Source organism: Oncorhynchus masou, chromosome 1 (assembly GCF_036934945.1).
Source record: "Oncorhynchus masou masou isolate Uvic2021 chromosome 1, UVic_Omas_1.1, whole genome shotgun sequence".
Taxonomy (NCBI): domain Eukaryota; kingdom Metazoa; phylum Chordata; class Actinopteri; order Salmoniformes; family Salmonidae; genus Oncorhynchus; species Oncorhynchus masou.
Genome location: NC_088212.1, coordinates 43,561,201 through 43,574,397, shown reverse-complemented (window position 1 = coordinate 43,574,397; position 13,197 = coordinate 43,561,201). Strand labels below are relative to the sequence as shown.

General features: G+C 42.1%; 1 protein-coding gene across 1 annotated transcript; it reads left to right on the top strand.

Moving 5' to 3' along the window:
* The first annotated feature begins 1,071 nt into the window (after positions 1 to 1,071).
* On the top strand, positions 1,072 to 10,792 carry rnf180a (ring finger protein 180a). Its single transcript, XM_064952221.1, has 4 exons — positions 1,072 to 1,458; positions 8,905 to 9,142; positions 10,203 to 10,328; positions 10,590 to 10,792. Exons 1-4 carry the CDS (start codon positions 1,072 to 1,074, stop codon positions 10,790 to 10,792), a joined length of 954 nt encoding a protein of 317 aa, XP_064808293.1.
* The last annotated feature ends 2,405 nt before the right edge of the window (positions 10,793 to 13,197 follow it).

Sequence of the window (13,197 nt, the reverse complement as noted above, 5' to 3'; positions counted from 1 at the left end):
GGGGGCTATAGCTTTGTCAACAGTGCAGTATGTCCCAGGGGGTCACCAGAGTAGGGCAGGTGGCCGCTCTGCTCTGCTCAAATCTGTGAACATCTGGGGGTCGAAGGTGTGCTCGAACGCTCCCCTGAGCCCTGAGAGAGCTATAGGCCCGGGCATCCAGAACCACCAACGACCAGACCAGGGAGAGGGACAGGGAGTAATATCAACTGGAGAGAGAGAGAGGGAGAGAGGACCAGAGAGACAGGTGGCCATCTGGAGTGATTGGATTAGAAGATAGGGTAGTCTGGGTGGGCATATGCCAGGTGTACTGGTGAGGGCTGAGAGAGCTGGATCATGTGCTCGCGTGTGGGAGCCACTAGTCTTTATGGTGCTGCTGCTGGTGATGACGTGGGTGGTGGTAGTGGAGAAGACAGTGATTGTGAGCTGGGGTGTGTGGCTGAAGCCCTGTGTCTCGAGGTCAGGCCTCGGTTAAGGTACGTAGATCCAGGTGGACCAGAGAGCGAGGCTCGCTCAGCCGGGGTGGAGCAGACAGCAAGGCCGACGCTACCTGGGAGAAAGGCACATCAAACGGCTCGTAGTGAGGACTACAGAGAGATGGACAGAGAGAGGAATAGAGACTGTGATAAGGAGAGGGACAGAGAACGAGGGACTGCAGAAGATAGAAACAGAGATAAAGAGAGTGCAGGTGAGAGAAATAGAGACCATGAGAGGGACAGGGACAGAGAAAGAGACAGCCAGAGAAATAGAGAAAGAGAGACCAGAGACCAAGAGAGAGAGAGAGCTAGTGACTGGGATAGAAACAGGGACAGAGAGGACCGGAGGGGCAGGACACAAAGCTTTCCAAACAGTAACTCTAACCTTCTTCAAACTAACACCATGGAGGCTCCAGAGGGTCAGGGGAGACTGCAGAGAGGACTACCCTCACCTGGACAACCCCACGCCAGTTACCAACGATCTAGCACCACCCTCAGGTCTCCACGCCAAGCCTCCGGCTCCATCTCTCCCACCTTACTCCGCCCATCCATCCGAATCAGAACCTCCACTCTGTCACCAAGGAGACTGTCACAAAGGATGGACATCACGGAAACGCAATGTGGCATGTACACGGTTAGAGAGCCAGGTGCATTCTGGGTAGAGCCAGGGATTGGCCAATTGTCCCCGAGAAGAAGGACTCGGACACGCCTCTTCTCCAACAGCAGCTTAGAGCTGGAAGAGGAAGAGGATGAGGAAGAAGAGGGAGAAGAAGAGGAAGAGGAGGAGGGAGGAGGAGAGGCAGGGGGTAGTGGTGTGATAGGGTTGGTGACTCAGACTCTGACTACGGCTGTGCCCTTGTCCCCTGCTCCAGCAGCGATGGATAGGAGGATGACTAAAAGAGAGAGGAACAGGGTGAAGAGTCTGAGGAAGAGGCAGAGGAGGAGAGAGAGATGGAGACAGAGCCAGCTGCTGGAGAATAGACAGGTGAGAGAGACCGCAATTGTTTTTTAACTAGCGTTGGCTAAAGTTAGTAGTGGCTGTTAAAATAGAACTGAACCATGTATTACAGTTTCTCCTGACCTATAGACTACTTTCAGGGTGAAAAACCATCTAACATTAAGTTGTAAAATACTGAACTTCCCCTTTAATACAAGACTATTGCTGCTCAACAATATACTCCCACTGGGCATGAACTGGTTATTACCAATGTTATTTCAAAGTCATTTGTCAACGCATTATGAAGTGGAATCAAGGTGGCAAATACATTGGATTTGAAAAAAGGATTGACCTGTTGTTTTGAGGGTACAATTTCAACCACAGGATTATGTCATCACAGTAACTCATTTTCAACATGGACACGCCTCGTATAAAATATGTTGAATCTCTACCTTTGAAACAATGTCAGATCTTCAACGTAATATCCACGATAAGAAAACAAACTATAGTCTGGACAGCACCTCATAGCTGATCTAGCTTCAGCTTTCCCTTTGGTTTCTCATCCAGAGTATTAACATAGCCCAGCCCTGCACAGCTTGGATATTTGTCACTGACTACTACCAATGTGCTATGATGAGAATGACTGTTGAGGAATGTCCACTTAAAACATTTACTGTTGCTATGGATGTCATTCCAAAGGGAAGGTTCAACAGAGCAAATTAAATGTAACCATACTTTATCAATCATATATCATCAATGATGTGATTTAGGCCTATATAGCATTTGAGAAGTAATTTAGCCCAGGATTCAACTGTAAATAGACAATACATATAGGCCCAGGATTCAACTGTAAATAGACAATATATATAGGCCCAGGATTCAACTGTAAATAGACAATACATATAGGCCCAGGGTTTCAACTGTAAATAGACAATACATATAGGCCCAGGATTCAACTGTAAATAGACAATACATATAGGCTTAGGGATTCAACTGTAAATAGACAATACATATAGGCCTATTGTTTCAACTGTAAATAGACAATACATATAGGCCCAGGATTCAACTGTAAATATACAATACATATAGGCCCAGGATTCAACTGTAAATAGACAATACATATAGGCCCAGGATTCAACTGTAAATAGACAATACATATCGGCCCAGGATTCAACTGTAAATAGACAATACATATAGGCCCAGGATTCAACTGTAAATAGACAATACATATAGGCCCAGGATTCAACTGTAAATAGACAATACATATAGGCCCAGGATTCAACTGTAAATAGACAATACATATAGGCCCAGGATTCAACTGTAAATAGACAATACATATAGGCCCAGGATTCAACTGTAAATAGACAATACATATAGGCCTAGGGTTTCAACTGTAAATAGACAATACATATAGGCCCAGGATTCAACTGTAAATAGACAATACATATAGGCCCAGGGTTTCAACTGTAAATAGACAATACATATAGGCCCAGGATTCAACTGTAAATAGACAATACATATAGGCCCAGGATTCAACTGTAAATAGACAACACATATAGGGTTTCAAGCTCTGTTTGATTTCCAATGTAATCGACAAGTTAACAATACATATGTTGGATTCACGTCTCCATCTCAACCAAAAACCAAAGTGAAAGAATATGATTCAATCAAGTCAAACTGTATTTAAAGTGCATTTTAAGTTGGATTTGACTTGATTTAGTGCTATTCTTTAACTTTGATTTGTGTTTGAAATGTAGACGTGAGTCCAAATTTTAAAAAATTATTCATTTCTAGACAAACTGGAATTAAAGCACAATGTCCAAGCAGAAGAATCTTCTCCTTCAAATGTTGATATTTGGTTGCGTTGACAACCAAAGGCAATTCAATATCACATTTGCAATAAGGTAAATAACATATTAACTCGCAACAAGTTAACAAATGATTTGTTGCTTTCACGTCTCCATTTCAACCAAAAATAAAGGTTAAAGAAATAAAAGAATCAGACTAAGCCAGCAGCTCAGCTCTAACAATCCAAGCAGTAGATACATCTCCATTAAATGTAGATATTTGGTTGCGTTGTCAACCAAATACAATTGAATATTACTTTTGTAAGACGGTAAATTGCTTAATGTTGAGGCTATCTTACAAACTAATGTAACAGTATTTATTCAACCTTAAAGCGAGTAACACATGCATGGCCCCATTTTGAGGTTACTGTAACAACACATCGTCTTAATGTAATCATAGAAAGGGTGCATGTTCGGGGTCGCAGGTCTGTGGAAATCTTCACAATTGCTAAAAGAATCTGCACAGAATCTCAAACGACGTCGATCCCTTGCACCATGCACTTTAATGCAATCCAGGTCATTTGGTTGCGATCCTAGACGGAGCGCAGTGATAATGCATTGCGTCGCTGTATAAACAAACAAAATAGCTAAGATTGTGTTCCCATTTGAACTTTGCTGTGATTTGGAATGGTTGAAAGTGCAGTGTTTCACTGTAGGTGACAACTCAACCAACAATCAGACAGGATTTCCCATTGGAATTTGCTTGTGCTTTTAGATGGTTGAAAGCATAGTGATAATGCATTGGGAATTCAGCAAACTTTTTGAGAAGGTGAAAATAGGTTGGAATCTCAGTGATCAACGTATGTACCTTTTCCAATTCTCCGTGTTGAAACGACGTGGTATGGACAGTCGGCTCTGTGTCTCTTCTCCTTTGACTGACCACAGTTTGAAGCCATCACTTCTTGTTTCCTGATAAAGGACCAGCTGTATGGAACTGAAACTTCGGATTCATTTAAATACAAAGGCCATTAACGCTTCTCACACAAGCTTAAATTACTTTATTGATCCGGTTAACCTTTTACTGCAGTGGTCTAAATCAGATTCACACAGTGTTTCTTGGTAGTCTTCAACAAATCTACTCTGACACAAAAGCATACACCACACAGAGATGGTTATGTGATAAAAAGAGAAGACACCTATACCATGTCAGATATAGAGTTGAAATGTATTACATTTTGAGTTTGCATCCCAATATTACACTTTATATACATTATAGAAGACTGAAATATAACAAAACTGTTTGACACAGAAACACCAGATTTTCGGTATTGTTTTTCGAAATAGTGTTTATTAATTGTGACGTCATGAAAAATATTAGTAACATTTCACCCATGAGGCCACTAGGTCATTTGACTGAAAGAAAGAGCTACGAACCCCATGAACAATTCGGGACATTGGGTTGTTGTAGACAAACCTTTAGCTCTACTACAACAGTGTGTCATTTACACAAATACCAAGCAGTGCGCTGTGTGCAGTGTGTGTGATGACTTGCCCGTGTGTTGTTTTGCACACTGTAGCATTTGCCTACTGGAGTACGTCATACAGTGGGGCAAAAAATTATTTAGTCAGCCACCAATTGTGCATGTTCTCCCACTTAAAAAGATGAGAGAGGCCTGTCATTTTCATCATAGGTACACTTCAACTATGACAGATAAAATGAGAAAAAAAATCCAGAAAATCACATTGTAGGATTTTTTATGAATTTATTTGCAAATTATGGTGGAAAATAAGTATTTGGTCACCTACAAACAAGCAATAATAGAACTTGCACAATTGGGGGCTGAGTAAATACTTTTTTGCCCCACTGTATGTAAATGGTTCAGCTCTGTAGCAGACAGCCAATGTGTCTCAATAGACGAGGTTCCGGTTTTGTTTCTTTAGCCAACATGTCCCTGTGCCAGACAAGTCACAGCAAGGACGGAGCTTTGTTGTATGTAGACAAAGCGGGTGGTGTAGGTACATGAACTTAATTTTTCCCAAAGTGTATGAGGCATTTATTGACAAAAACAAGGCAACCCCTTACTATGCTGTGGAACAAAGTTAATTGTTCCCTCACCTCTCCCGCTCTCTCTCTCTCTCTGCATTACATGTTGAGTAACTGTGTGGGCTGATTACTGACTCTCAAGAGGCCCATCAATGTCAGTGTATGTGTGTGTGTGCCTGCGTGCATGTGTGGGCATCACAGGAAGTTGGTGGTGGGGGGGGGGGATGGTATCAAACACATGGTTTCAATGTGTTTGATGCCATTCCATTTGCGCCGTTCCAGACATTATTATGAGCCGTCCTCCCCTCAGGAGCCTCCACTGTGCATGTACGTGCGCATGTGGCCTGTGCGTGTGCGCGCCCGTGTATGTGAGTGTGGGTGTCCCGCTGACTCTAAACAAGCCCCATCAGCGGCCAGCTTGACTCAATAGCCATTGTCTGTGCAGTTGAAGTGGGGTTATATCTGAATTGGCTGCATGATGACGCTTGGGCAGAGAGCCCTTCAAAACCACCCAAACAAAAGAACAGATTCCAGTTGGATTGGCCGGTGCAGATCCACAGTCACGTTGCTGGACTGGAATGATTGTGACTGGCTGTTGTTTTGTTTCTGACATCATTCTCTGTGGCCATGATGGCAATTAGCATATGTAGAAGCTGCCATGCACATTACACATACAATGTTCTCCTAGCTGATATAATTGTGGCCATATGATTATGAGATTGGTTTTGTGCATTGTTACGAGTAACTTGCTATGGATGGAGTTATGGAGTTGGCAAGATGACTACATTACTTGAAGATGCCAGTTTGAATGCTGTGAGTGGAAATTAAACTTTTGTACTGAGTTGGACATTACTCCAAGACAAAATACATACTGGGATAAAATAAAGGCCTGTATACACTGTGGGTCCACAGGGTCAGAATTTATGAACACTGAATTAAAAACACACCGTAGTTGTGGCTACTATCATTATACACTATACAAAAGTATGTGGACAGCCCTTCAAATGAGTGGATTCGACTATTTCAGCAACACCCGTTCAATGTGGCACCGTCATAGGGTGCCACCTTTCCAACAAGTCAGTTCGTCAAATTTCTACCCTCTTAGAGCTGCCCCGATCAACTGTCAGTGCTGTTATTGTCAAGTGGAAATGGCTAGGAGCAACAACGGCTCAGCCACGAAGTGGTAGGCCACACAAGTTCACAGAACGGGACAGCTGAGTGCTGAAGCATGTAGCGTGTAAACATTGTCTGTCCTTGGTTGCAACACTCACTACCGTGTTCCAAACTGCCTCTGGAAGCCACGTCAGCACAATAACTGTTAGTCGGGAGCTTCATGAAATCGGTTTCCATGGCCGAGCAGCCGCACACAAGCCTAAGATCACCATGCGCAATGCCAAGCGTCAGCTTGGTGGTGTAAAACTCGCCACCATTAGACTCTGGAGAGGTGGAAACGCGAATCACGCTTCACCATCTGGCAGTCCGACAGATGATTCTGGGTTTGGCGGAAGCCAGAACACTACCTGCCCGAATGCATAGTGCCAATCGAAAATGTTTGGTCGAGGAGGAATAATGGCCTGGGGCTGTTGTTCATGGTTCGGGCTAAGACCCTTCGTTCCAGTGAAGGGAAATCTTAATGCTGCAGCATACTATGACATCCTAGGTTCTGTGCTTCCAACTTTGTGGCAACAGTTTGGGGAAGTCCCTTTCCTGTTTCAGCATGACAATGGTCCCGTGCACAATACATTTTTTATTTAACCTTTATTTAACTAGGCAAGTCAGTTAAGAACAAATTCTTATTTATAATGACGGCCTACTCCGGCCAAACCCGGATGACGGGGGGCCAATTGTGCGCTGCCCTGAATTCAAACTAGGGACTGTAGTGACGCCTCTTGCACTGAGATGCAGTGCCTTAGACCAGCATGCATACAGAAATGGTTTGTCTAGATCGGTGTGGAAAAACTTGACTGGTCTGCACAGAGCCCTGACCTCATCCCCATCGAATACTTTTCAGATGAATTGGAATGCCGACTGCGAGCCAGGCCTAATCTTCCAACATGAGATGTTCGACAAGCAGTTGTCCACATACTCTTGGTCATTTGGCGTATCACAGGTACTCAAAAGGCACCAATTTCATGGAACGACCCAGTACACATGAAGTAATTTTGATAGTTATCTTGTATGTGTTATGCTGTGTTCTGTGACAAGATTAATCTTGTACACTGCTGGGTGAAGCATTGTATGTCTATCTGTTATCATTCCAGCTGTGTCTTTGGGAATGCTGGCTGTACTGTATTCTTTTGCCCAGCTCTGGGAGAGCTACTTTCCACCCTGTGTGTGTGTGTGTGTGTGTGTGTGTGTGTGTGTGTGTGTGTGTGTGTGTGTGTGTGTGTGTGTGTGTGTGTGTGTGTGTGTGTGTGTGTGTGTGTGTGTGTGTGTGTGTGTGTGTGTGTGTGTGTGTGTGTGTGTGTGTGGCTGTGTGTGTGTGTGCGTGTGTGTGTGTTTTGCTTTGAACTTTTCAATTTTCTCTTGAAAGGTGTAATAGTAGAATACACAAGGTGTAGTCATTCATTTTCCTCTAGTTATGTCAGTCATTGCACACCTTAGAGAGCTATTTATAGCTTGTCAGAAATGTCCAGATCAACTCAACTTGCCCATTTTAGCTTGTTTTTTCAAATGTAGAATTTCGCTAAATAAACTTTTAACCTGCAACATTTTCTCTCCGCCAACAAGAGAGGTGTGAACAGTTTTTGTCATGAACAGCGCTTTTGCCCACAGAAATAGACGTGGTGTGAGCGCGCGGGATGTTCCACAATGCGGGGGCCTGAGTGAAAAGGTTTGAAACCCCTGCCCTAGAGTGTCTGAAGAACTGGGCTGTCTGCTTCTTATTTTCTACCAAATATGTAACATCTCAGCTGCACCCCTGTAGCCATTCCCCCCAGCAAAATAGTTGTCTCTTCTGCCCCAGTTCAAACCTATATTCGGTGCCAGGCCTATAAATGGCTTAGTGGGGTGTCAGACTTTTCCCAAATTTAGAGTACCTGCTAATGCAAACCCCTCTCCAAGTTAATAATGGAACTCGCTTATTGGACTCAGACTGTCTTTACTTTTAATAACTGGAGCAAAGCAGCTCTCTATAAAAGCTTTGATTCATCACTATTCTACTGTATACTGTACACTGTGATTTGCAGTAGGGGCAAAATTCTTGACTAACTGACATTTGTCAGAATAATATATTGGAAGATTATGTAGGCCTAGCATCATTGCAAACAGTGGCTTACGTCACCTAATTTAAACATTTTATTTCATATCTACCAAACCCTCAACTCACCCCCCTTCATCAGGCCTGCACCGGTACACCTGCCCACACATCAAATATAGATTAATGGAATAGAATATCGGGGGAATATAACGCATTATGGAATGGAATCTCAGGGGGAAAAGAACACATTCTCACAAATGGCTACTGCCAGCCTCATCTGAGATTCATAAAGAGTTCAAAGGTTATGTGGGTTATATTACAACCTTGAATGGGTTGAATGGGTTGTGTCATTGTGCCATTTTCTGTCCTAGAGTTCCAGAGGAAACCCAACTGATCCGTCTGTTTTTGTCCTGTTCTTTTGAAATAGCCAAGCAACTCCGCCGGCGTGTTCTGTGTCTCCGCAGAGTTCGACGGGGAACGCATCGAGCAGCAGTGAGGAGGAGGAGGAGGATGTGAGTGCCGGGGACAGAGAGGGCTTCATCTGTGCTGTGTGTCTGGATGTTTACTTCAGCCCCTACATGTGCCACCCCTGTAACCACATCTTCTGTGAGCCCTGCCTCCGTACCCTGGCTAAGAACAGCCCAACCAACACCCCTTGCCCACTCTGCAGGACCACCATCACTCACGTCTTCTTCCAGACGGGTGAGCACAGTATCCAAGTCATTTTCTCCTGGTCTCTCTCATGACCACTGCTCTATACTGCAGTAGGAAGAGCCATGCTGGAACCATCTAGCCTGGGTACCAGTCTGTTTAGCCATACGACAGGGAGGACAAGGAGTGGAGGAGCTAAACAGACTGGTACCCAGGCTCGGAACCACCCAGTACTTCCATGTATCAAATGGTCACAAAGGGACACAGATAAGGAAAGTAGATCAATGTAGAGAATTGGAACATACTACTTTACTTGAGCACACGCCACAGTTGTCGTCATCCACAAAATGGAATGACTTGTTGTCATGAAATTCAAATGTGAACAGCTGTACTGCATTTATGACGATCCATGTTGTACAGATCGTGAACCGATCAAGGCAAACGTACTTATCTGGACATGGTGCATTACTGAGGCGTTACTATCTGTGTTTTTGATCCTTCCTCTAGGGAATGTTACACACCTTGGGCTCAGCACTGGCCAGAAAAGACAACAGAATCAGCCCTCTATTTCAACACATGAATACGATGGAGGGCTATAAACTGAATAAGGACAGGTTTCAAAATGGGTCAAACCTGCCACAGCAAAGCTTATGTAGCCTAGCCACGTTCACATGGGTCACAAGGTACAAACTATTAACTCGTGGCACACTAATTGCAGATAGATTGCGCAAGGTGATTGAATGCAGTTGATTTTTGCGCTAAGGGTAACTAGTGAGAACCTCATACCCATTAAGGGTGCTTGGGGATGATTGGACAGCGTGGTTTTGAAATGGGATTATTCTGCTGATTATCCAAGCCAAGGTCAAACTTGGAACAGCAGTAGCTGTGCCTTGAACGACTTCAAATCAAACACTTATTTTATCTCCAAAAATGATGATTCCTGTATGGGTCACACATGAATACAAAGCATTTAACTATTAGAAAATATTTTTAAAATATCGACCAGAATCTACCCAAATAGTTAGAGATAAACAGTGATGGTGTTTGATACTAAGAGAATGAGATAGTAAACCAATGAAGGGCCTTTTATTGTTCTTTGTCTGCGTTGTAGAGTTGAACCACACAGCACGGACGTTCTTCCCAAAGGAATACTTTTCCCGGAAACAGACTTTCCAGAAGGCAAGCTGTGCAAAATGGCCGCTCCCAAGCTGCAGGAAACTTTTCCGTATTTTTGGAGGTGAGGGTTATTGACTCTACTGTATAGACTTGATTAAGCAAGCTTATTGGTTGTATATTGTTTTGCAGTCGGAAATTAAACTTGGTGTAGAGATAAGTTGACCAAATGGTAATGTATTTATTTGTTTTCTAATCATTATTTTATGATTACAGAATTATTATTTATTACTTACTGCACATGTTCTATTCCAAGATTAATGTAGATGCAGAAGGAAAGTTGGTATAACCTGATTTCCCCCCTGTCATTCCAACCCTTCTCCAGGTTTCCAGAGACAAGCTAGTCCAATAGCCAGGCGTCAGTTTCCCCACGGGGGGTACCGTCTAGACGCCATGGACTTTGAGGACAATTCTCGTGGCTGGCGCTTTGACATTGACATGGTCATTATCTATATCTATTCTGTCAACTGGGTCATCGGCTTCATCATCTTCTGCTTTCTCTGCTACTTCTTTTTCCCTTCTTTCTAAAGTCAGATGCATGGATGGATGGATGGATGGATGGATGGATGGATGGGTGGATGGATGGATGGATGGATGGATGGATGGATGGATGGATGGATGGGTGGGTGGGTGGTGGGTGGATGGATGGGTAGACGGGTGGATGGATGGGTAGACGGGTGGATAGATGGATGGATGGATGGATGGATGAGAGGAGGAGGCAGAGTAAGCTACAGACAAATTGGAGATATGCTTGGTAGAATACAACTAACAGTGTTCCAGTTGAACCCTACTGAATTGAGGAAACAGGGTACCATATGGGAGGCATTGGAGAAGTACATGATCTCTAAACAGTCAACCTATAATATCACTAAGGAACTGTTTCAAGTCTAATGGAAACACAAAAACACAAAAAGGTACCTGAAGTCTTCAGTATGTTTGGAAATTTTGTGACCTTGGGACCTATCTGACATTTTGGTTAAAAAAAATGTAATTCACGTAGAGTTGCTCTTTAGGTGGTCCTTTACATTTGAGGTATATCCGATAAAAAACATTTTAAAGTTAATTTACTTTGAAAGAAATGAAAAATCTGAAAGTTCTGTCTGTGCAAACACCTTTTAACTTGGTACTATAAGGTTATATCTGCAATCCAGTCACACAATGCTGGGTTGTCAATCAAAAATAATTATATTTAAGATTATGTACTTATCGAGTCATGAAACAGGAAGAAATCAGAAAACAGTTCTGAGATCTGGGACTTGAGAAATACTAATGATCTCAAAACAATGCATTTTGTAGATAGACCCTTATTGTCCCAAGTCCTTGATTATTCATATAATATGTTCTCGTCCTCTTTTTAAATTACTTAGATTTTGTTTCACCACTTTTTTTTCAGAAGTATGGCCATAATGTAAGCTCTTCATGGCAAAAAAATAAATAAATACAGATGCCTGCATGTTTAAGGCCCTTAGGAGAGGCATTGCTGTTTTTGTCTTGTTCTATATCAACAAAGTCTCAATATAAAGTCTCAATGGAAGTATTTCACAAAAATCACACACTTACCACGTTTTATTGATAACTAAAAATTATTTTAATGACTTTGGGTGTCAGAGACCAGAAAACTATATCAGTTTACTCATCCAGAGCTAAACTTAACAATGTTGCTGGTTATCCATAGGATATAGTGTATTTGTCATTTTAGGGAACAATCGCTTTAACAAATGTGTGATGAACATGAATTTATATTTTTTATGATAGCATTAGAAAGATGGAAGGGTATTGTCTTTACTTAATCCTTAAATGTCTGTACTTTTCGATTGAAACTTCAATCATTTTAGTATTCTGTGCCATATAGAATCTTATGGCTGAACCCAGCTTGACATTTCAGAGCCATATGGTTCTATCTGCAATTGCAACCCCCTACATTTTAAAATTGTATTTTCATTTTTTACAAATGTCTTAGGATTTTGATAGTCTGCACTTTTACGTACCTTTACAGTGGGGACCTTAATGGGTTTTGAAAGAAGAATTCACTACAAAATATTGCTGAGATCTTGGATGTGATATCTCAGAAAGATGCTTTGCGCAGATACGTAGAACCTTAGTCCAAATGTCCCAAGCAAGATCTTATAGCAATTTGTAAGCCACCTTCACTCCTGCCAGAAGTATAACTCTTCTCAAGCATTTCAAATGGTTTATTTGACTGATATACACAGAAAACAGTTACATACAGGTAATATTATTTTATTTGAATTTCATTTTTCGGCCTTTCCTCTACTGCTCATTTAAAAATATGGGTTTCTCAGCAGTGCGTCTGAAGTGAATTGCGGATCCAATTCATTTTCTTCAGCTCTAAGTGCCTCTCATGGTCATTGTGTAATTTCTGTTTCATTCTGGCATCAGAGCACTCCTTGTGTGTGTCGTCTTTGCAATTCCAAGTATTCACAATAATATTTCTTGAAATCAGCAGTTGTGCTATTAGAGTATTGGGTAACACGAGTATTGTACAATTGATTTGTACAATTCCTTACAGTAAACAGGAAATGACTTGAAGAAATGCACCACTTTATTTTTATGTTGAAACAACCCGACTGGATGTTTTCCTTTGTAATGAGAGTCTCAGTCAATGTGCAAGGCCAAGGTTCTTTATGGCAAATTATCTTGACAACATCACGCGTAGTGTTGGGTGCAAAATCAGTGATTCCCTGCTTCTACTGTTGAAAGAACACTGCTGTAATGGATGTTAATGTAGACTATTATACAGCCTATTCTGTTTGCTGACGTTTTGGTCATACTCTTTATATTTAGGGCCTCTGTGATTTGTTTCTTTTCACTCGTTTGAATCAAATAAAACCCAGCAAAAAAAACATGTAGTTCAGTATACTGACTTTTATTACTGTAATGTTATCATGGACACATGTAGACACTTCTTCTTA